This window comes from Balaenoptera physalus, assembly GCF_965194825.1.
Source record: "Balaenoptera physalus genome assembly, chromosome: 3".
Classification (NCBI taxonomy): Eukaryota; Metazoa; Chordata; class Mammalia; order Artiodactyla; family Balaenopteridae; genus Balaenoptera; species Balaenoptera physalus.
Window position 1 is genome coordinate 13,657,658 of NC_138890.1, and position 21,587 is coordinate 13,679,244.

Consider the following 21,587-nt stretch of genomic DNA (forward strand, 5'->3'; position numbering starts at 1 on the left):
TTTCGTTCACGGATGCCCCGTGTGTTTTATTGATGGATACACACACACTGGAAGGGGGAAAGGGGCACCCCAACCTTGGACCCGAACCAGGCTTTCCCCCCTCCAGGCCCCTGCCGCGGAGTGGGTCGTAACTGCTGGGTCTTCTCCAAGGACGCAGGGAGGAAGGTTGGGACCCCACGTGCCCTCACCCCGCCTGGTGTGAGGGGCAGAATCGGTGCCACCCCCGGGCCTACTACCGGGGCCAGCCATCGGTAGTGGGCAGCCGGCGCAGCGGGGGCCCAGGCCGTAGGGGGTCTGCCAGGGGCCGGGCCAGGAGCAAGGGGTAGGGGAAGGCCTTTGGAAAGTCTCCGGGGCCTCCAGGGGCCGGCGAGAGGCGCTCGGACTTGATGCTGACTGGTGGGGTGGGCGAGGAGGCGCCGCGGGCTGGGGGGCCTTCCTCGCCCAGGCTGCGGCCCCCACTGCAGGGAGAGAGAGAGGAGCGGGGCCGTGAGCTCAGCGAGGGAAGCCATGGAAGTGGCATGGCTTGGGCAAAGATTGGGCAGGAGGACCTTGGGAAAGGAGGGGGTGGTGATCCCTCTTGGGGCCTCCAAAATAGCCTCCCATCCTCACCAGGACCAGTCGGGAGGGGCTAAGTGCAGAACCGGGAGTGGCCACCAGGGGTCAGCAGTGGCTGGGGCTTGGAAGACTTGGAGGAGCCCCCACCCGTGAACCCGAACGGGGTGGGAGGGGAGCGGGCAAGGAGGCAGTCGGGGCACTTACCTGGGCTGGGCGGGGGTGGCCGGGGACCCATCACCCCTGGAGGGCTGCCAGGGGGCCAGGGTGGGGGGCTGCAGCAAGCCTGGGGGCGGAGGGGGGTCTCCCAGGCCATATTCTGGGGGGGCAGGAAGAGTAAACTGAGGCCCTGACCTCAGGGAGCCCCTTGCCCAAGCCTGACCCACCCCACCCGCCAGTTTTCAGTTCTGGAGGGCGGCGGAGTGTGGACCCCCGGCAGGCAGGTGTGTGGACACCTCCCACAGCGGGTGCATACCTGGGGGACCTGCAGGGAGGAAGGGGAAGCTCCCTAGTGGGGGTCCCGGGGTGGCAGTGGAGCACGGACTCTGCAGGCTACCATAGAGGCCTCTCTGTGGAGAGACAGGGGAAAGGGGAAACTGAGGCCCACACCCAGGCCACCCTGCTCCCACAGCCCTTCCACACCTTCCCCTCACTCACTGAGGTGCTCAGTCCCCCTCGGGCCCCAGCGAGGCCACCAGGCAGGTCTGGCCTCCTCCCATCCACTGTCAGGTACAGGGGCGGTGGTGTCTTGCTGCCGAGGTGGCTTGCTGAGAAGAGAGGGTGCGCCAGGCCTGGGGAGCAGGAGACCCCCAGAGAGAGGGAAGGTCACCAGGTCGCCATGTCATCTAATGGAGTGATGCCCACAGCCAAGCAGGGCCAGAGCCCATACTCCCGCCTTGCACAGCCTCCCTGGGACCGCCACCTCTCCTCCCCGAGGGCCTATGCCCCATGCTCACCTGGGGGGCCAGCTTTGGGGACTCCTGGACGGAAGGGGGATGGGCGGCTCTGGGCAGGCAGGGCCTCCCCAAGCCCACTGGGGTCGCAGCCTGGTGGGGGCAGGGCCCCATATGCCATGTCAGGGCTGGGCATAGTGGGAGCTGCTGGCTGAGGGCAGAGAGGACAGGATGTGGAAATGAGGGCATCAAGTCCAAGACAGAAAATCCCAATGAGTTCAGTCGCCAGCCTCCACCTTCTGCAAGTCCTCAATACTCCTCCCTCTGGCCTAACGCCACATGGCTGGGGGAGTCTGTGTCTGCCTCTGTAGCTACTTGACAGCTAGGCCCAGAGCTGAGGCTTCTTAATCAGCATAGGGTTGGCCCTGAGGGGGCTTCCCAGGGTGTTTGATGAATCAGAGAAATAAAGAAGGAAGGAACTGGGACTTCCCTGGTGGCGCAGTGGTTAAGAATCTGCCTACCAATGCAGGGGACACGGGTTCAAGCCCTGGTCCGGGAAGATCCCACATGCCACCGAGCAACTAAGCCCGCGTGCCACAACTACTGGAGCCTGTGTGCTCTAGGGCCCGTGTGCCGCAACTACTGAGCCTGCATGCTGCAACTACTGAAGCCCACGTGCCTAGAGCCTGAGCTCCGCCTCAAGAGAAGCCACTGCAATGAGAAGCCCACGCACCACAACAAAGAGTAGCCACCGCTCGCATCTAAAGAAAGCCCACGCGCAGCAACGAAGACCCAACGCAGCCAAAAATTAAAATTAAAAAAAAAAAAAGGAAGGAACTGTCTGCCTGTTGAACTCTTTTCCATCCTTCAAAGCCCCTGCTACAATGCCCACTCCTCCAGGAAGCCTTCCCTGCCCACCCAGGCAGAAACCTGCCCCCAAATTCTAGGATTCCTGGTCTTAAGTCTCTCTCTCAATCTCAGCCTCAGCCATTTGGACCTCAGAAGTGGGGCGAGGGCCCCATTCATGGCGGGGCAGGGAGTCACTTACATAGAGCCGGGGTCGGGGCAAGGCTGGGTCACCCCCATCACCTGCCAGCCTCCGCAGCTTCTCTCCTGGCCCTTCAATCCCCTCCTCTGGCTCCAGCTCTTGTCCATCAAGGCCCACGCCCCTCCGCTTCAGTGTCTGTGGAAGGGGGAGACAACAGGGTGACACTCCCCCAATCCTGGCCAAGAAAACTGGTTCTACGGGAGAGGGGAGGACCTATCCCATCCAGCTCTGTGGGCAGGCAGGGTGCAGGCACAGCCTGCTCCAGCCAAATCCCATTAGCCAAAAACCCCAGTGAGTTATCACCTAGTAAGTTCCAACTGTTTGTGAGAGAGGGACTGTCCTGCCCTGGGACCAGAGAGGCCTGGGTCACACAGCAGAGGCCGAGACCCACCCAGGCCTGCTGGCATTATCCTAACACTGCTCCTGAGTGTGATTCGGTCCCTGCATTCTGCACCCACGTGCAGCCTCGGAGCCTGGCGTGCAGTAGGTGCTTAATAAATGTCAGCTGACTGAGCACCTGAGGACAACTTTATAGGTTCTCCTAAGCTGCCACCCACCTGGGAGCAGTGACCAGCACACTCCTGGACCCCTGCCTCTCCTGTGCCAGCTTCTCCCCACCCTCTGCCACATTGGGGCTTCCTGGGTGCAGTCCTAGCCCGCTGCTCTCTCCAGCCCAGTGGCTTTAGCTTCCCGCCCTGGGTAAAGATGCCCACATCCAAAGTGACAGTGATCTTGCCCATCCTGGGTCGTGGGTGTGAGGGCTGCCCAGCTAGTGCAGGGGCTGCTCCTGCCTCTTTCTCCTGAGGATACAGCGGCTCAAGCAAAAACATTCCTGGACCTCAGTGAGGTCTGTTTGCTTTGTGGTACCTTTTCTTCTCTGTGTCTGTACTCACCAAATGGGTAACAGGAGCAAATGAGATGATGTGTGTGAGGGGCACATAGTGGGGCCCTCGATGTTTTTTATTTCCACTATCCAGGAAGTTGCCCCTAAAAGGGACACTCTGTTACTCCAAAGCTGCTTTGACTAGCAGCAAAGCCAAATTGCAACGCTCATCTTTTGTGCAAACCAAGAGTCCCTAGGCTCTGAGTGAGCAGAGTGTGCTGGGCTTCATGAGGGCGGGGAGGTGGGTCCCAGGGGTACCTCGAGGATGTCGGTGTTGGTGCGGCTCTCATGGGGCTCACTGTACTCTGTGTACTTCAGTAGCACACGGTCCATGTCCGTGCTGGCGTACTGGAAGAGGCGGTTGGCGCTATTGAAGATGATGAGGGCGATCTCACAGTCGCAGAGTACACTTAGCTCATAGGCCTTCTTCATCAGCCCAAACTTCCGCTTGGTAAATGTCACCTGGACCCAGGACCCACAGGCGGGGCAGGAGAAGACAAAGATTTGGGATGGTGAGAGGGGAGGTGGAGGGGCCTAATTGTTCCCTGAACATGCCTCGTGATTCCATGCCTTTGCATGTGCTGTTCTTTCTGGCTGTACTACTCCTTCTCACTTCTTAACATGGCAAACTCCTATCAGTGCTTCAAAACCCAGCCCAAATGTCCTCTCCTTTGGTAAGTTTACCTTGGCCTCCAGGGAGAGCCCACACTCCCTCTCTGAGCTTCCCCAGTTCTGTGCCTCTCTCTGGTCCAGCGCTTTGAGTTGGGTGTATTTGTATTGAGTTCCGTCTCCCCTGTGACTGGGGCTCCAGTCATCAAGAAGAATCAGTGAATTAATCATCATGAGAATGAGTAAATGCTACATCTCAAACTCCTGACGTTGCATCAAGTCTCCTTATTCCCTTGCAGTTCTCCCAGATGGCCAGGCCTTTGCCCAGGCTGTGTCCCCTGCCAGGAATGCGTTTCCCGGAACCACTGTCCCACCCACTGAACTCACCTGCCGATTCCTTTGGTCCAGAATGCGTGAGATCTGAATTTTCTTCCTCCCCATTGTCCCAGGCTGGGTGGAGTGTCCTTGGTCTGGGGGTCGGGGTGGGGGGAGGAGAAGAGGACAGAGTAGGTGGGTGGAGAGTGGGGACAGGCACCCCAGTCTACCCCCTATCTTCCTCCTGCCCCTGCCAGGTGCTGAAAGGGAGATGATGGGGGAGATCAAGGCAGGCTGGGTCATCCCCACAGCCCACACCCTCGACCAGTCCAGGATGCAGCAAATGCTCATTGAACACCTTCAGACCAATGTTTTATAAGGAGAAGGCTGACCAAGGGGGAAAGATTGAGAGGTATGGGTGCCCCCACCTGAGGCTCTAAAGCAAAACAAGCTGGTAACTGTGGGACCTCGGGGGAGACTGACCCCCTGTCTGTGCAGCGGGGATAACAGTATGGTGCATTGCCCAGTGCTGCTGGAGCATAAAATGAGCTAACCCACACAGGGCATTCAGATCTGCCTTGCAGACAGCAGGTGCTGTGTATGCACTGCTGTTATGAATACTGGCGACAGCTTAAAAGTCCTCAACAGGCCAGGTTGGAGGGCCATCCGATGTTGATACCCAGCGGTGCTCAGTGATCCTGAGCCTCTGAAAGTAAGCCTGGTCTACACAGCAGACACTTTTGAACTCATTCAATCCCACAATAGCCCTTTGATGAGCAAGGTTGAGGGCTGCGGTTACCAGAAAACATATATTAAAAATATATAAAACGTATATTTAAAAACTGTATTGAGAGTGGAAAAAAGACTAGAAGGAAATGCTCAAGCTGAGAGTCCATGCTGGGTGGAAATTTATGGGTGAGTTTTTTCCCGTTTTTAAAAATTGAGATGCAATTCATAAAACATAAAACTCGCCATTTTAACGTGTGCAATTCAGTGGCATTTAGAGCATCCACGACGTTGTACAACCATCACATCTACCTAGTTCCAGAAAATTTTCATCCTCCCAAAAAAAGACCCCAGCCCCATTAGCAGCCACTCCCCATTCCCCTCCCCTCAGCCCCTGCCAACCACTAATCTACGTTCTCTCTCTGTGGATTTGCCTGTTCTGGACACTTCTTATAAATTGAATCATACAATGTGTGGGCTTTTTGTCTTTTTTTTTTCCTTTTTGCTCTTTTGAATTTTCTAACATTTCTCCCTCAGTGATTATAGATTTCTATTTTAAAAATTGTGTGTGTGGGGACTTCCCTGGTGGTCCAGTGGTTCAGACTCCACGCTTCCAGTGCAGGGGGCGCGGGTTCGATCCCTGGTCGGGGAACTAAGATCCCACATGCTGCGTGGCGCGGCCAAAAAATAAAAATAAAAATAAAATAAAAAGTTGGGGGGAAGCATAAGAGAAACCCTATCCCTGCCCCACTTTCCAGCGGGAGGAGGGGGGAATGCCCTGAAAAGACTTAAGCTTAGAACCCTCAGACTGGGGGATGGGGTGGGCCCAGGCAAACTGGAGAGAAACCCTGGACCTTCCTCATGGGGATCTTGGATCTCCCTGGTGGGGGCCCCAAGGGTGAGAATGGGCAGCTCAGTGAGGGCAGCAGGTACCCAAGACACGGTCCAGGACTTTCCCAGCAGCCCTCATGCAGGGCTCCTTGGAATCAAGGAATCATGTTGCCTGTTCTGCAGCACCCACCCCACTGTACAGACAGCCACTCCATGGCCCCCGAGACCCCCTCTGCCAACTCTATGACCACACTCCACCCCCCCAGCCCTCCCATGTCATAGGTGGCTGAGGCCATGCCACAGACCTGCCCAGGGTGAAGTGGGCCTGCTCTCAGGTCTCAGCCAGAAGAGCGGTCTTTAGCAAGGGAGGCCTCTCCCTCGGCCTCAGTTTGCTGTTCTGTGAATGGGGTGGGTATGAAATACAGAGTACCTGGCACAAGGCCTGGGAATGAGCTCTTGGGAAGCGTAGGGAAATGTAGGTCTGTCTCTGGGAGTAGCCATACCTGCTTCCCACACCCCAGCTCGAGGGGTCTGGGCGGGGTGCCTCATCTTCCCACAGACCCAGGGCTGGAAGTATGAGACGCCCCAGTCCATCATATGCGGCCCGCTGTGTGACCCCAGACACACCCTCCACCTTCTCTGGGTTGGGTCTCTGAGTGGTCACAACTATGCAAATCCCAGGCCAACAAAAGCCCCCATCTCAGCCCCCCAGCTCCAGCTTGACTTGCTAAATTTAACCTCTGGGGCTAATTTTAATCCCCGGCTGGAATCAGGCTAGTTCCCACGGCTGGGATGCGTTATCCCCGCCCTGACAGGTCCCTGGGGACAGGAGGAGGGCACTGGCCAGGAGGTCTCGGTGCCAAGATGACTCAGGAAATGCCCCCCACGCCTGGGGTCCCATGGGAACATGGGACTTGGACATGAGTCTCTGGGCCTGGAAGATCAACTCTGGCCCCTTCTCAATCTGTCCCCATTTTAGACAAGGACATCCTGGCTAGGGCAGGGTTCACATAACGGGGGAGCCCCAAGAGTCAGAAGGTCGGGGGGTTCTCTCTGAACTGAGACCCAAGAGCCAAGACAGGAAGTAAGTTCCAGGCAGAAGGAATGACAGGTGCAAAGGCCCTCAGGAGGGAGGAGATGCATCAATAAGGCTGGAGTGAGGAGGCCAGCAGGAGAGGCTGCAGAGGCAGGGCCACTCCGGGTCCTCTGAGCTGCAGGGAGGCCTGTGGGTTTTGGTCTAAGAGCAATGTACAGCCATGGGAGGGCTTTGAGCAAGAAGGCACGGGACTTTAAAAACTTGGCCATGGCTGCCATGGGGAGCAGGACTGTTGGGGGTAGGGGTAGAGATGACAGGAAACTACTGGGAGGCCAGGGCTGTGTCCATCTGGGCAGAGACTGGGGGTGAGGCCCTCTCTGTGCTATGCCTGAACCTTGCACTTTAAGTCACTGTACTCTAGGGCTCTTTGGGTCCTCTAGAAGCCACTAGGTCCTTTGCCATCTCTGGAGCCAGGCTTGACAGGTGCAGATGGGCTCACACAGGGGTTTGAGTCTTCTGAACTTTGATGACCTTGGAGCCCCCAGTCCTCACCCAGGAACCAAAGTCATCCCCTGCCCTGGTCCTTGAGGGATCTACCCAGCACCCAGCTGATCATGTCCCTTCACTGCTCATGCACTCCTCACGGGTCCTCACTGCCCTCAGGAGGAAGGAAGTTCCAGTCCTCAGCCTGGCATTCAAGGCCCTGCCCCAGGGACTTCCCTGGTGGTCCAGCGGTTAACACTTCACGCTCCCCAGTGGTTAAGAATCTGCCTGCCAATGCAGGGGACAAGGGTTTGAGCCCTGGTCTGGAAGATCCCATGTGCCGCGGAGCAACTAAGCCTGTGCACCACAACTACTGAACCTGCGTTCTAGAGCCCGTGAGCCACAGTGACTGAGCCTGAGTGCCACAACTACTGAAGTCCACATACCTAGAGCCCGTGCTCCGCAACAAGAGAAGCCACTGCAATGAGAAGGCCACGCACCACAATGAAGAGTAGCCCCCACTTGCCGCAACTAGAGAAAGCCCATGCGCAGCAACGAAGACCCCACGCAGTCAAAAATAAATAAATAACTAAATAAAAAGAAAGAAAAATATTAAAAAAAAAAAAAAAAAAAAAGACTCTGCGCTCCCAATGCAGTGGGCCTGGGTTCAATCCCTGGTCAGGGAATTAGATCCTGCACACCGAAACGAAGATCTCGCGTGCTGCAACTAAGACCCGGCGCAGCCAAATAAATAAAATAAATTTTAAAAAAAGTAAAAAAGGCCTGCTCCAATCAGCTCCTGCCCACTGTTCTCTACCTTCAACAAAATATCTCTGCCTGAAAAGCCCTTGTTGCCCCTTCTGCACCTGGCCAACTCCTATTCACATTTCAGAAACCTAGCTCAAAAAATCCATTCCTCCATGAAGCCCTCCCTGCCCTCACTCTAGTCTCCCACAGCCTCCATCCATCCCCTCCAGTTCTGACTCTGTGGGGCTAAGGGGGTCGTATATCCAGCTCTCTCCTTCTCCCCTAGACTGGAAGACCCTCAGGACAAGTCAGAGGGGTGACTGGGAAGATTTGGTGAAGGGAGCAGGTCAAGAGGGACACATTTGAACTCCCCCCAGCTTCCCTCAACAACTTCCTCTCAGACTCCCCCAGCTGACTCCCTACCCAGAAATACACGGGCATGCAAATCCAGCCACTCAGCGTTGACCTGCCTCAGGCCCAGGTGTGAAGGGCCAGCCAAGGAATGCGGAGGCGGAAGGCCCAGGGTGTGCATATATATTTGTACTCACATGCAAATCCCCACCCCAAGCAGCAGACAGACCTGGCGGCCCCTTCTCCAGATGTTGGCGTGACCGTGACCGGAACTGCTGGGGGGAGGTGGCTGTGCGTGCTGAATCTGCAGAGCACGAGGGGGGGAGTCTGAGGTTAGGAGAGGCTGAGGTTAGGAGAGGCTGAGGTTAGGAGAGGCTGAGGTTAGGGGAGCACTCTTCTGTGCGCATATCCCCCCCACCAATGTCCAGCTAGAAAGCAGAGAGCTTGTGGCATCTGCCCAGCAGAGAGGCACAGGTGGACTCATCGACCCAGGAAAGGGAAGAAGAGTCAGGAGAAATCCAAGAGGGCATCTCAAAGGAGGAAGCATGTAGTTGAGCCTCAGTGGAAGGGCTGGATGGGGCCCTGAGCAGATGGGCAGGGGAGTGGGCATTTGAAGTCAAGAGTCCAATACCTCCCACCCCTTTCTTTGCCCCCCCACACTTGGCATTTATCAAGTGCCAACCATTGTGATAAACTGACCTCAAAAGAAGTAGAAAGCTTAAGTAGACCAATGACCACAGAAGATTAGAAAAGTGACTTGAGACCTACCATTAAAAGGACAACAGGCCCCGACAGTTTTATGGCTATTTTATCAAATCTTAAAGGACAGGAAAGTGAAATGTTCTCTAAACTACCTCAGACCTTTGAAAACAATGGGAACTACCCAAGTCATTTTATGAAGCTCTTGTAGGTCAGAACCTAAGTCTAAAAAGAGAGAAGTATTGACCACAAAAGGGGCAATGTTAGAAGCCAGAGATTTCAAGGAAGATCTCTCTGAAGAGGTGACATCTGAACTGAGACCCAAAGCCCAAGAAAGACACAGCCAAGCAAAGGAAGAGTCAGTTGTGGGGAGATCTGGTGCAAGGGTGTTCCTGGCAGGGGGAACTGCAAGGGCAAAGGCTCAGAGTGATCATGAGTTTGGCATTTTGAAAAAAGCAAGGAAATCTCTATGGCTGGACAGTGCAAGCAAGGGAGAGAGGGGAGGGGACTGGTGGTGGGGAGAGCTGTGGCTTGGATCACGTAGGTCCTTGTGGGCCACAGTGACAAGTGTGGGTTTTACTCTGAGGGCATTAGGAAGCCACAGAGAGTTTGGAGGCAGGGGAGGGTCAGGATATGATTTTACAGTTTAAAGAATCCCCTTGTACTTCCATGCATTGTTGGTGGAAAGAGAAAGAGGTAGAGCCGCTCTGGAAAACTGTCTGGCACCTACTAAAGCTGAACATGCATCTACCCTTTGACCCAGCGATGCTTCTCTTCAATATTCACCTAAGAGAAAAGTGTCCATGTTTTACCAAAGGACACAGACAAGAATGTTCTCAGCAGCCTCATTTGTCATAGCCCCCACTTGGAAACAACTCAAATGCCCTCAATGGGAGAATTGGTAAATGATTTTTGGTAGATTCTGTGCAAGACTACTATACAGCACAGAAAAAGGATGCATTCCACCTCCATGCAACCACACAGGTGAATCTCCCAGACCATGTGCCAGTTCAGCAATACTGGGCTCCATAGAGAGGACACACCATGTGATTCCATTTATATGAAGTTCCAGAACAGGCAAAACTCACCTACAGTGATGGATATGAGCACAGTGGCCACCTGGAGCAGGCACTGTGACAGGACAGCAGGAGTCCGGGGGCTGGGGTGTTCGGTTCCCCGGGCTAGGACCTGGATACATAGGTGTGTTCAGTTTGTGCAAAGTTTTTAGCCCTACTCCACTGATTTTTGCATTTTTCTCTATGTGATTTATCTCAACCAAAAGATTTTTTTAAAAACCTTGTCCCTGGGGACTTCCCTGGCCGTCCAGTGGTTAAGACTCCGCGCTTCCATTATAGGGGGCATGGGTTCGATCCCTGGTCTGGGAACTAAGGTCTCACATGCTGTGCGGCATGGCCAAAAAAACAAAAATAAAAAAAACCCCAAAACAAACCTCGTCCTTAGTCATGGCTGCCATGAGAACAGCATCTGTCTGGGCAGAAGCGAGGTGGCCCGGAGAGGCTGGGGCAGGTGTCTAGGTGGGAGATGTGGGGCCTGAACTGGGACGGGGGCTGCAGGTAGGCAGAAGAGGACGGATTGTTTGGCGACCAAGGGGACAGGACGTGCTGGTGGCATATGCCTGGGGTTGGGAGGGAGCCTGGGGTCTCAGGACTGAGCGTTGTTCTGGAGGGGGGAACTGGGGGTACAAAGGAAGATTTCATGAGTGCCTGGAGCATCAGAAACTAAGGTGATACCTGTGGTCATTAAGTCCATCAACAAACACTGCTGCAGTCCTTCAGGCCATGACTGTCATCTCCCTCTAAGAGGTCTCTTAGCCCCCTGGTGATGGAGATGGGGGTCTGGAGGGAATCCCACCCTCCCACTAACCCTTCACTGCTGGCCTCTCCCTGTGGAAGGACTCAGTTTTCTCACCTGTAAATGGGAGCGAGAATCCTTCTCCCACCAGCTGAGGAGGAGGGGGCAGTGGAGGGATCTATCAACCTTGCCTTCTGGCCTCCCAGAAGCCAGAAGGAAGAAGGGCCTTGGAACTGGGGATGCTGAGTCAGCGTGCCATCTTGCAAGACCACGGTGACACTTACTGTGACACGCTGGGCGACATCAGACCCCTACTTCCTCCCCCACAAAATGGGTCACAGAATCCTGATCTCAAAGGCTTTGCAGTGAGGTTTGAGAGAAAAGATCAGGAACAGTCAAGTTCCCCTTCTTGGCTCCCAGGGGGGCTTTAATGGAGGGACAAGTGGCAAAGTCACGCTGCCAGACCCTTGAGCTCAGAGGCCTCAGCTTGGTGGGGGACCCAGGCCGGCGAGGAAAGGAGAGGAGGAAAGGAGAAGTGAGAGGCAGGTGGGTGGCCTGGGGGAGGTGAGGGCCCGCGGGACTCGGCGAAGCGGGGAGGGGGCGCTGCTCCTGGGCCTTGCAGCAAATCAGGCCGGTGGCCCCGCCTCACGCAACCCAGGCGGTGGTTTCATCACCTGCTCCCCAAGTACCTCATTACAAGCGACAGGAAGAGCCCCTTGGAAAGTCGGGACCCCCCCTCCCCTCTCTTGAGGGCTCCAGCGGCTCCCACCCCAGCTGCTGGTGACCCCTTCACCCTCCCCGAGCCGGGGCCCTGGGCCGCCTCCTCCCCTGGGAGCCTGGGGAGATGGTGGCCCAGGTGGGGGGGCACTGTGGGTGACCTAGGGGCTGGCTCAGCCCACAACGGCCCCTGGAGCCCCTCACCTGCCCTGGGGAGAAGGCGGGCTCTGGCAGTGACTACCGTGCGACCAGACTTCTCTGGGCCTCAGCTTCCTACCCCAGAAGATGGGGAGAGTCGGCGACACCTCCCTGATTTGGGGGCCTCTCTGAAGCAGATGCTCTGGATATAATATCGCCCTCTTTCTCTATGCAGGCAGCTTTTGCCATCACTGAGCCTGACCCCTCCCAGAAGGCCTTGGGGTCACCTCTCCTCAGCCCTGGGGTGCCCAGCTCAGAGTGAGGGCCCCGGGCAAACCCAGGAAGGGTGCTGGGGACAGGGGGTCAGGGAGAAAGCCCTTTCCTCCTACGTACAGATGGGGGGGTTGGGAGATTCCCCTGGCAGGGAGACCCCCCAAACACATGCATCACCCCCAAACACCCACATACATAAGTCCCCAAGACACATGCAGTCCACAGTACATGCAGAGCCCTCCCAAACCCACACGGCCTGCCAAACACACATCCCCAAAACACACACAGAGGCCTCTGCACACGCAGACCCCTCAGACACACACAGAGTCCCCCAACACCTGCCGATCCCTCGAGTGTACACAACCCCCCAATATATTCAGACACCCCCAAACACACGACCCCCAACAACATGCAACCCTCCTAGACACACACAGAGCTCCCCAAACACATGTAGACTCCCCAGATCCATGCTAGTCCCCCATTATAAGCAGGCCCCCAGACACAGATAGGGCCTCTATCCCCTGCAGGGGTATCGCCCACCCTCTGGCTTCCTGAGGCAGGGTGGGAGCACCCCCCAGGGGAGAGATGTGGGTTCGGGGCTGGGGGTTCTGAGGGTGGGGTGTGAAGATCTCAGGGATCGCACGTACGGACGCTGCATGGGGAACACAAGCTATGCTGGTGCAGGTGGCAGGGGGTTGAGGAGATCTTCGGGGTATTCCTGGGGACTGTGGGGGTCTGAGGGTGGGGTGTGTTACCCACGTGTGGCTCTGAATCCCAGAAACCCAGAATGTTCCAGCTGGAGAAGGCCCTTTGGGGGGGGGGGTCCCTTTGTTTATAGGTCCCTCTGGCACTCATGGGGAAACGGAGGCCCAGTGGGGGACCCTCAGACCCACCTCCACAGACCCCTCCCCAGGCCTGCTCCATGTGCTGAGAAGTATGATGGCCTGGCTGTGGCTATGGGCACAGCCAGACGGGGGTACCCACTCCACTGGCTCCACTGTACGCTCATTGCCTGACATGCTCCAAGCCTCAGTTTCCCCATTGGTACAGTGGGCCCTGGGGGCGCCTCAGGCACTCACCTACCTGTCCCTCTACTTCAGACAGGCCTCATGTACCAGCAGATTCCCAGCTCACCTTCCACCCCTTTCCAGGCACCTGAAACACCAGCCCCAGACAGACCTGCCACTTTCCCATTGCCAGGCTTTTGACCCCGCTGTGCCCTCTCCCCAGAACGCCCTTCTCAGACTCACCCAGGTCTGAGACGCTGCTACACGTCCTTCAAGCCTGGGCAGAAATCTCTCTTTCTAGAGGTGCTAATTTCCCCAGACCAGATATCTCTTTCCCTGTGTCACTTAGTCCTACCAGATATTTTTGGTGCTTCTTTGTTACTTTCTTTGATGATCCTGTTGCCCCACTAAGATGTCCGTTCCACGAGGGCAGGGATGGAGCCTTCCCAATGCCCGGCACACAGTAGGTCCGCAATCGCCCTTCCTTGAATGAACGAGCAAACAACTGCTTAACAAGTGGAAGAAACATCGGCAACGGGTTCCGTTTTCTTTTAAACACCTCATGGTTCACAAAACAAATTTGAGGCCCCATCTGGCCCACAGGCCACCAGTTTGAGGGGACCCCTGCTCCCCGACCCCTCTCTAAACAGCCCACAGCACGACAGCCCACTGGATGGTGCTCATGCTTCTCTCAGGCCAAGGGGCTGACCCTCTGAAGGTTCCAGTGCCCACCTTGGAAGGAAACTATGTCCCGGGGTCATGCAGGACCTGGCTGCCCTCACTGTCCACTGCAGGTCCTGCCAGGAAGGCCATTTTCTCTGTCACGGCCACTGCAAATGGAGACGTGCCCCATCCCACCTCCCGTGGGGCTTGGGACTCCTACCCCTGGGGCTGAGAGAGACCATACATTCAGAACCCAACTCTGCTATCTCACACAAGTCAGAGCCCTCGGCCACCGAAGGCCCCCAACGATGTCCCCTAAGCTGCAGTGGCAGCTGCAGGAATGACCCAAGGCTTCTCTCTCTTTGTTCCAGAGAAAGATCTCCCCGTAGGGCCCCAGAAATTCATCCCCAGAGGCCCAGGCCTCCCTGCTTGGGAAATTAGCACATCTGTCAGAGCTGAGCGGAAGAGACTCAGCCCATAGCCCAGCAGACCCAAGACACAGCCAGTGGGGAACCCAAGATGGGGCCTTTAAGGCATCCCCGGTCCCCACTTTCTTCCCCAAGAAATGTCTGGGAACTGACCAAGGTGCCAGGGACACAAGGGCAGGGAGTGGACAGACCCGTCTGGCCTTTCCCATTGCCCGGTCTGGTGGGGGAGACGACAGACAAGTAAACTGTCAGGGACAGAGCCCTCACCAATGAAATTCTATAGGGCAGGGGTCCCCAACTCCCGGGCCGCGGACTGCTACCCGTCCGCAGCCTGTTAGGAACCTGGCTGCACAGCAGGAGGGGATTGGAGGGCAAGCAAGTGAAGCTTCATCTGCCGCTCCTCGTCGCTCACATTACCACCTGAACCATCCCCCCTGCCCCCAGTCTGTGGAAAAATTGTCCTCCATGAAACCGGTCCCTGGTGCCAAAAAGGTCGGGGACCACAGCTATACGGGGAGGCAGTGGGGGAGGTGGCAGGGGAGGGAGCTGCTTTGGAAAGAGGGGCCAGAAGGGACTTTTTGAAAAGGGGACCTCAAGGACGAGAGGACACCAGCCATGAAGGGGTGTGGGTGAGAGACTGCCTGGTGGAAGGAATGGCAGGTGCAAAGGCCCTGAGGTGGGAATGTGCTGGGTGGGTTCCAGGTGCAGGCGTGGCTGGTATTGCCAGGTATGGGTGAGCAAGGGGCATCTGGAGACAGAAGAGGGCAGGGAGGCTGCAAGGGGCCTTGGGGATCAGGGTGAAAGAGCGGGCTGTAGAGCAATGGAGAGTCATGGAGGGTGTATGAACGGGGGTGGGGGGTGGCTGTGGTGCAATTCAGGATTTTCAGCAGACTCCGTGGCTGCTGTGGGGAGAAGTCCTTTGGGAGCAGGAGGCCAGGACAGCGTCCAGTGGGAGAGGGTCGGGGCTCTGATTGTGGAAACTGGACAGAGGCAGGCCTGTGCCCACAGCAGTGACTCATTATGACAACTTGCCTGGATTGTTCCCTTCCGAGGACCCCACCTCAACCTCTGGTGAACCTGAACCTGGAGGAGATCAGGACAGGGAAGCTGACAGGCCTGAGGCTTGCTTGGCCCCTGGTGGAGGGTGGGGTGAGGGTGGACCTGGATGGGGCTCACAGGCACGTCCACTCGGTCACAGTTCGGATGGCACCTCCTGTTACTGAGTGCCTGCTGTCTGCCGGGGCCCATGCTCCACCTCATTTACACACAGGACCAGCTTGACTCAGATAGCCCAGTGAAGCGGAGACGGCTGCCCTGTTTTACACAGGAGGAAGCAGGCTCCTTCCCAGGGCCACACGGTGGGACCCCAGATCCTCGCTCAAGCGTGGGCTTATACCACAGGGTTGTCCGGCTGTGCCCCAAACTCACCCCCTCCGACCCAGTCTGGGAAGTGGGCCTGGGCACCAGTGGGATCTGAGACATTCATTCCTGAGTTCCCTGGGGCCAGTGGGCAGCCTCACAAGCCCCCCCCCCCCACAAGATGCAGGCTCAGGGAGGACCTTTGGGAGGCTGAGAAATGGGACCCAACCTCTGTGTACATCCCACTCGGATTCATGGGCCTGGCCTGGGGTGACCTCTCCGACCCCACATGGGGTCGGTTCCCATGTGGGAACCCCACATGGGATCCCAGGAGTGTGATAAATACTCTCTGAAAAATGACATCTGTCTCCAGGTGCATATGTGCCTCTAATATTCCAGAAGGGCAGACTCCCAACATGTCTACACTCATTGCATCTGAGTTGGGGTGACAAATGATTTTAATTCCCTTTCTCCTCTAATTTGCATTTTCTAGATGTCTGCCTGGTTGGGTAATGATTTAATGAAATCAATCATTAGTTGGAGATGGGAAGTAAGACCGGGCTCAAATTGCTCAGGTCACAGGGTCAGAAAGGGGTAGCTATTTGTCTGAGGTCACACAGAGAGGAAAGAGGAAGCTGAGGCCCCTCACTCCTGGCTTTAGTTCTCCTAGGGGCTGAGGGGCAGCCTTGAGTCCATCCTTTCTCTGAGGGGTCTGGGTGTTTCCACCTGGCCTCAGTCTTCCCTCCTGCAAAGTGGCAGCTTCAGACCAGATAGAGAGTTCCCAGCTCTCGCAGGTGAGACCCCAGGACTCTAAATGTCCCAAAATTCCATTCCCTGGAGGCCAAGATTCACTCCTGGACTCAGACAGGTAGTGGAAGGCAGGTATGGGGACAGGAGGGAGCAAGGCTGACTTCTCCCAAAGCTCCTTTTTTTTTTTTTTTGTAAATTAATTAATTAATTTATGGCTGTGTTGGGTCTTCGCTTCTGTGCGAGGGCTTTCTCTAGTTGTGGCAAGCGGAGGCCACCCTTCATCGCGGTGCACGGGCCTCTCACTATCGCAGCCTCTCTTGTTGCGGAGCACAGGCTCCAGACGCGCAGGCTCAGTAATTGTGGCTCACGGGCCCAGCTGCTCTGCAGCATGTGGGATCTTTCCAGACCAGGGCTCGAACCCGTGTCCCCTGCATTAGCAGGCAGATTCTCAACCACTGCGCCACCAGGGAAGCCCCCAAAGCTCCTTTGACCTTTGGAATCAAACCCCATACACTTGTCCTTCTGAGTCTAAATACTTTTTTGAACCCCGTTTCCTTCACCCCAAGAGTCTGAAAGTTCTCATCCCTGACGCCAAAGATCCAGAGGTCCTGACCTTCCCCAGTGAGGATTCTCAGCCGGTCAGGCAAAAGGCTTCAGCTATTTCTGACTCCTTGGGTCTGCAGCCTGGGGACTGGGAATAGCCAGGGACCCCAGTTGGCAACATCTGCTGCCCTGGACCCTGAGAGAGGCAGAGGGTGGGGACCATGACCATGAAAGTAACGCAGCCACGGGCTTGTCATGTGCTGACAACCTCGGAGGGCTGTGACTATCGTTCCTATACCCATGTCCCATATGGGACACTGAGGCACGGGGAGGAAGTGGCCCAGGCAGCTGTGGTGCCCCACTCAGGGCTCTGTGCCCACCATCCTGCCCTCAGCCACAGAGGCATCCTGTGGGCCCAGCTGAGGCCCCACGTTCACTGCATGAGGTGCAAACCCCATGGGGTGGGTGAGGGTCATGGCGGTCACAGGCACACGAGGATGTCATGCCACTTGCAGGTCTGGGGCCGCGACACACAAGGGCACACCAACAGCAGGAAGGCATGGGGTCGTGGTTGTGCACAGGGGCCTCCAGGACGCACAAAGGGATGTGACCCAGGAAAGGGGACCACTGCAACTCACAGTTGCATACCAGGGGCTCATGGCACCACAACTTTGGACACACAATTCCCCAACTGACACAACCCTCAGACACATGCCCTTTGGACGCACAACCCCTCAGACGTGACACACACTCCTTCAGACATAACTCCTGGACATGCAACCCCTGGGACACTCACCCTTTGGGACACACAACCTCTCAGAACCACAACCCTTGAACACCTCCCCTCGGACACAACCCTCAGACTCACACCCCTTGGACACATACCCTTTGGACACACAAACCCTGGACACATAACCTCTCAAACTCACAATCCTAGGACTGCACACCTCTTAGACACAACTCTCCCTCGTACAGCAGGACATTCAGACTTTCAAACTCAACCCAGCCCGCAGATGCCATTCAAAGGACACCGCACAAACCTCGGCCCGACGCAACACGCACCTGCTACACCTGGACCCTTGGACGCTCGCGCACCGACCTGGAGGAAGCGGCTCAGAACCCCGAGCGCCCTGCGGCCGCAGGGGCCTTCAGAGCGGGCGGCCCCGCCCCCGGGAGCTGATTGGGCGGGGCGTAAATTTGCATCGAGGGCGTGCCCGCGGGCTGTGACGGGCGGGCACTTGGGCGTGGCCGGGTCCCGGGAGTTCTGGGGCCCGGGACTCAGAAGCGGGAAGACTCTGACGTGGGGGAATAGTATAATGAGGGAGGGGGGCCCGGGAGGGAGCTGGATCAGACCTGTCAGGCTTCCCCCGATGTCAGTGGGCGACCCTGACCTTACTGCTGAGCCTGACCCTAATTCGGACCCTGTCTGTAACCCCCTGCTATCTCCTACTCTGGACTAACTCCAACCTGAGGGAAATGTAACTCCGACCCTTCTCGAAGCCAACCCTGACCCTTGCTCTCACCCAAATGGAGGGACTGCAGAAAGGGGCTCTCGGGTCGCTGAGGGACCTCGCCCAGCTGTGTGCCTCCTGCAGCAGAATGTGTGACCCACGTGCTTTGACAGGAGGGTAACAGACCCCTCGGTGGCTGGGCGCCCTCCTCCACTTCAGAGGTCAGCTTCCAGGACTGGACCCCCTCCCTGGGATCCCAGCACCACCCAGCACAGGTCCAGGCCCAGAGGGGGATCAGAGCAGGATTAATGAGTGAATCAAGGTGGAAAGAATTACAGGATGAAGATGACTTTTGACTCGGCAATCCTGGAGAAGCCCCCAGTCTGGAGGAGGCAGAGCTACCACATACTCCTTATCCCTGTGGGATCAGAACTGGGCCAGAGGGGTCAGGGAGGGCTTCCCTCAAAGAGGGGCGGAGCATTTATACTGGGCCTTGAAGCATGAGTAGGAGTTTGCCACTGGTAGAAGAAGAGGGAACAGGACTTGCAAAGGTTCAGAGAAAGAGTGCAGAACATTCTTTGGTGGGGGAAGATGAAGCCAGAGCAGTGAGTGGAAGTAGGTTGAGCTGGGCACCCAAAGAGAGGCTTGGAGATAGGGGGAGGGGGTCCACTGGGGCAGATGAAAGGGGAGAGCAGGTGGGTTGCAATAGCTGCCTGGTGTCCACCTTCTAAGAAGACAACAGGAGATAATTGGACCCCTGGACTCAGGGGGGAACATGTGGAGATATTAGTATGTGGGGGACACTGAGAAAGGGAACAGAGACCCTGGGAGGCTTGTGCCTCTCCCCACACCTCAGTTTCCCCATCTCTGACATGGGAAGTTTGGACCCCCAGCCTGTGCATAGATTTCTCTTTGGACCAAAAAAACTAGGGTTCACACTGTGTCATAAAGGTGGGGATCAGGGTTCCTGCCTCTCCCACCCCGTCTTTGCTGCCCTTCAGTGCTCAACACCAGACACTCAGGTGTCCCAAGAACACACCAGGGCCTAGGCCAGGTTGGGGGTTTCTGCCTGGGCTCGAAGGCACAGAACAAGGCTTGGGGAGTGTGGAGGTGGCTGGGGAGCCCTGGAGCCCTCGAGAGCTGCTCTGTTTACCCAAGACCGCCTGCCTGCCTCTGATGCAACAAGCAGGCTCTGGTTACATGAGGGCGGCAGCTGGAGCAGCTCTGGGAGCAGCCTGGGCTGAGCCAGCTGGGGCTGCCCACTATGGGCCACACCTCTTGCCCCCTCACCACTGGGGCTTGCTCCTGTGTTCTTGCCCCTGCCACGTTGTCCCCTTCCACCACTCATGTTCCCAAACACCCTTCCCATTCCGGTCCATACCATCTTCTATCATTCACACTGTTTCCTATAATGGCTCCTTCTTTGTGCCTTTACCCCTGTTCCTGTCCTATACTCTCCCCCATCACTGGCTGTGTTACCCCGTGTGGACCCACACCCCCCACTGGGCCAATCAAGAGTCTCAACCTCAGTCTTCTCAGATGAGGGGACACTCCTAGGTGTTGGAGTAAGAGGTTGGGGGGTTGAAAGGGAGATTTCGGGGGAGAAGGGAATGGAAAAGGCCAGAGAAGAAGATCTGGGAAAGGGGCCTGGAAGGTGGAGACAGGGATGGGAAGGTGAGGAGGTGTAGAAGCTGCTCCCCCCAAGTCTCCCTCTCCAGATCCTCTCCCAGAATGTCAGCAGAGGAAGACTTTGAAGGATTCTCCATGGCAAGGACAGTGTGGTCCCATGGATAGGGCTTCAGGGTTCGAGGACCCTGGGTTCCCATCCCAGCTCCGACTCCCACTCGCTGTGTGACCTCAGGCCAGTCACTTCACCCGTCTGAGCCTGTTTGCTCATGTGAAAAGTGGGGACAATAGTAGTCTCTCCTCTGGGGGGGAGAAGCGTTTCAAGGTTGGCCTCCAATGCCCCCTCCTCCTCCAAAAGCCTTCCCTATCCCCCCTCCCATCTGGTGTTCTGACACCCCCATCCCTCCTTCCACCTCAGCGCTGACCCAGTGGTTTAGAAATGTCTGTGTCCAGCTGTCTCCCGGAGCCTGGGCCGTGTGTTGTGGTAGCACAAAAGGGGTGTTTCCATGGGTTTCTTGAAGAACTGGAGTCCTGGAGAGGGTCTGAGTAGTGTAGGGGCATGCGGACCAATCTTGGGGCATCCAGAGACCTTGCTGGGGGATGAGGCAGGGGCCAGGAAGGGGCTTCCCAGGGGCAGGACCCTCAGAGTGCAGAGCAGGCCTGAAATAAAAACTAGGACTTGGATCAGGGGCTAAGAACAAAAAGACAAAACTCAAGTCTGATTTCCATCCTGACCACTGTGGACCAACTGGAGACAAGTCACCGCCCGCCTGGGCCTCCTTTTACTCCATCCACAAATTTGAAGGAGACTGGGGGTGGGGGGGGACGGTTCCCACAGTTAACCCAGGGAGCCCTTCCAGGTTACCCCCACCCTCGTGGGTGCTAGGCTCCTTACTTGAATGCCCCGTGGCACGGGGAGTTCCCTGTTGTTCTCCTGGCTGCCCATCTATTTCTGGGAGCAAGTCTTAGTGAGCCAGGTCAGGGCATGCCCACACCCTTCACTCCGGGGAGGGGTAAGTCAGCCAGAGCGTGGAGGCAGATGCGAGGTGTTGCTGGGTAATCTGGCCTTGCGGAGCCTTAGTTCGCTTTCTAGAAAATGGAAGCAAGAACGTATGAAGTGAAAAAGGGCAGAGGGTCACGATGCACCCTTCAGGATCGGCCAAGACTGGGGACAGGGGCTTGAATCAGGGGCTAAGAACAGCTTGGAGGCGGAGTGCCCGGCCAAGGCTTTGCCTCTTGCGCCCCCTTGCGGCCGGCAGGGGATGGACGTTCGCCAGGCATAAAAGGCGAGCCGGCCACGCAAAGGAAGCGCAAATTAACCAGCACCTCCGTGAGTCCCAGGATTTGGGGTGGTGGGGCATCTGACAACCCACAGTCCTGCACAGACCTCTTTGAGAGTACTATTAGTCGCTGGCTAAGGTCGTGTTCAGGGGCCGTGGGTGACGGGGAGCCATCGGAAGGTCTAGGGCACCTCAGGACTGCCCCCCACTAGCTCACAGCGCCTGAGCCATCCAAGGCTGCCTCTGGGATACAGGCAGTTACCTCACCTAGCTGCCCGTCTGTCCAGTGGGTCTGAGCCCTGGAGCCAGGGTTGGTCTGTCTGGCTCACCAGGGCATCCCCTGGGCAGGCAGGGCCTAGCTCAGAGA

At 56.8% G+C, this 21,587-nt stretch overlaps 2 protein-coding genes and 1 long non-coding RNA gene across 7 annotated transcripts in view; 1 reads left to right on the top strand and 2 right to left on the bottom strand.

The window, feature by feature from the left end:
* Positions 1-21,587, bottom strand: part of LOC309658076 (myocyte-specific enhancer factor 2B-like) — a 23,167-nt gene continuing 1,580 nt past the window's right edge. The window contains exons 2-12 of one of the 4 annotated variants that reach the window (XM_082456248.1): positions 20,366-20,600; positions 10,262-10,361; positions 8,704-8,778; positions 4,373-4,455; positions 3,635-3,838; positions 2,494-2,628; positions 1,509-1,656; positions 1,210-1,343; positions 1,028-1,121; positions 760-871; positions 1-458 (exon numbers count right to left, since the gene is read on the bottom strand). In XM_082456248.1, coding sequence (XP_082312374.1) covers positions 233-458; positions 760-871; positions 1,028-1,121; positions 1,210-1,343; positions 1,509-1,656; positions 2,494-2,628; positions 3,635-3,838; positions 4,373-4,455; positions 8,704-8,778; positions 10,262-10,361; positions 20,366-20,521 — 1,467 coding nt within the window. In that variant the 5' untranslated portion in view covers positions 20,522-20,600 and the 3' untranslated portion in view covers positions 1-232. Of the gene's footprint in view, positions 459-759; positions 872-1,027; positions 1,122-1,209; positions 1,344-1,508; positions 1,657-2,493; positions 2,629-3,634; positions 3,839-4,372; positions 4,456-8,671; positions 8,779-10,261; positions 10,362-20,365; positions 20,601-21,587 lie in introns of those variants that run through there. The other 3 variants (XM_082456247.1, XM_082456249.1, XM_082456250.1) reach the window with 3 other exon arrangements.
* BORCS8 (BLOC-1 related complex subunit 8) overlaps positions 5,474-21,587 on the bottom strand; it is a 27,903-nt gene continuing 11,789 nt past the window's right edge. Inside the window, exons 6-7 of one of the 2 annotated variants that reach the window (XR_014262023.1) lie at positions 8,672-8,778; positions 5,474-5,693 (exon numbers count right to left, since the gene is read on the bottom strand). The gene's annotated coding sequence lies outside the window, so the exon portion shown is untranslated. Of the gene's footprint in view, positions 5,694-8,671; positions 8,779-20,709; positions 21,030-21,587 lie in introns of those variants that run through there. The other variant, XR_014262024.1, reaches the window with a different exon arrangement.
* LOC309658084 lies at positions 8,692-9,089 on the top strand. The gene is made up of 2 exons (XR_014262025.1): positions 8,692-8,799; positions 8,833-9,089. It is a non-coding gene; the product is annotated as an uncharacterized lncRNA (long non-coding RNA).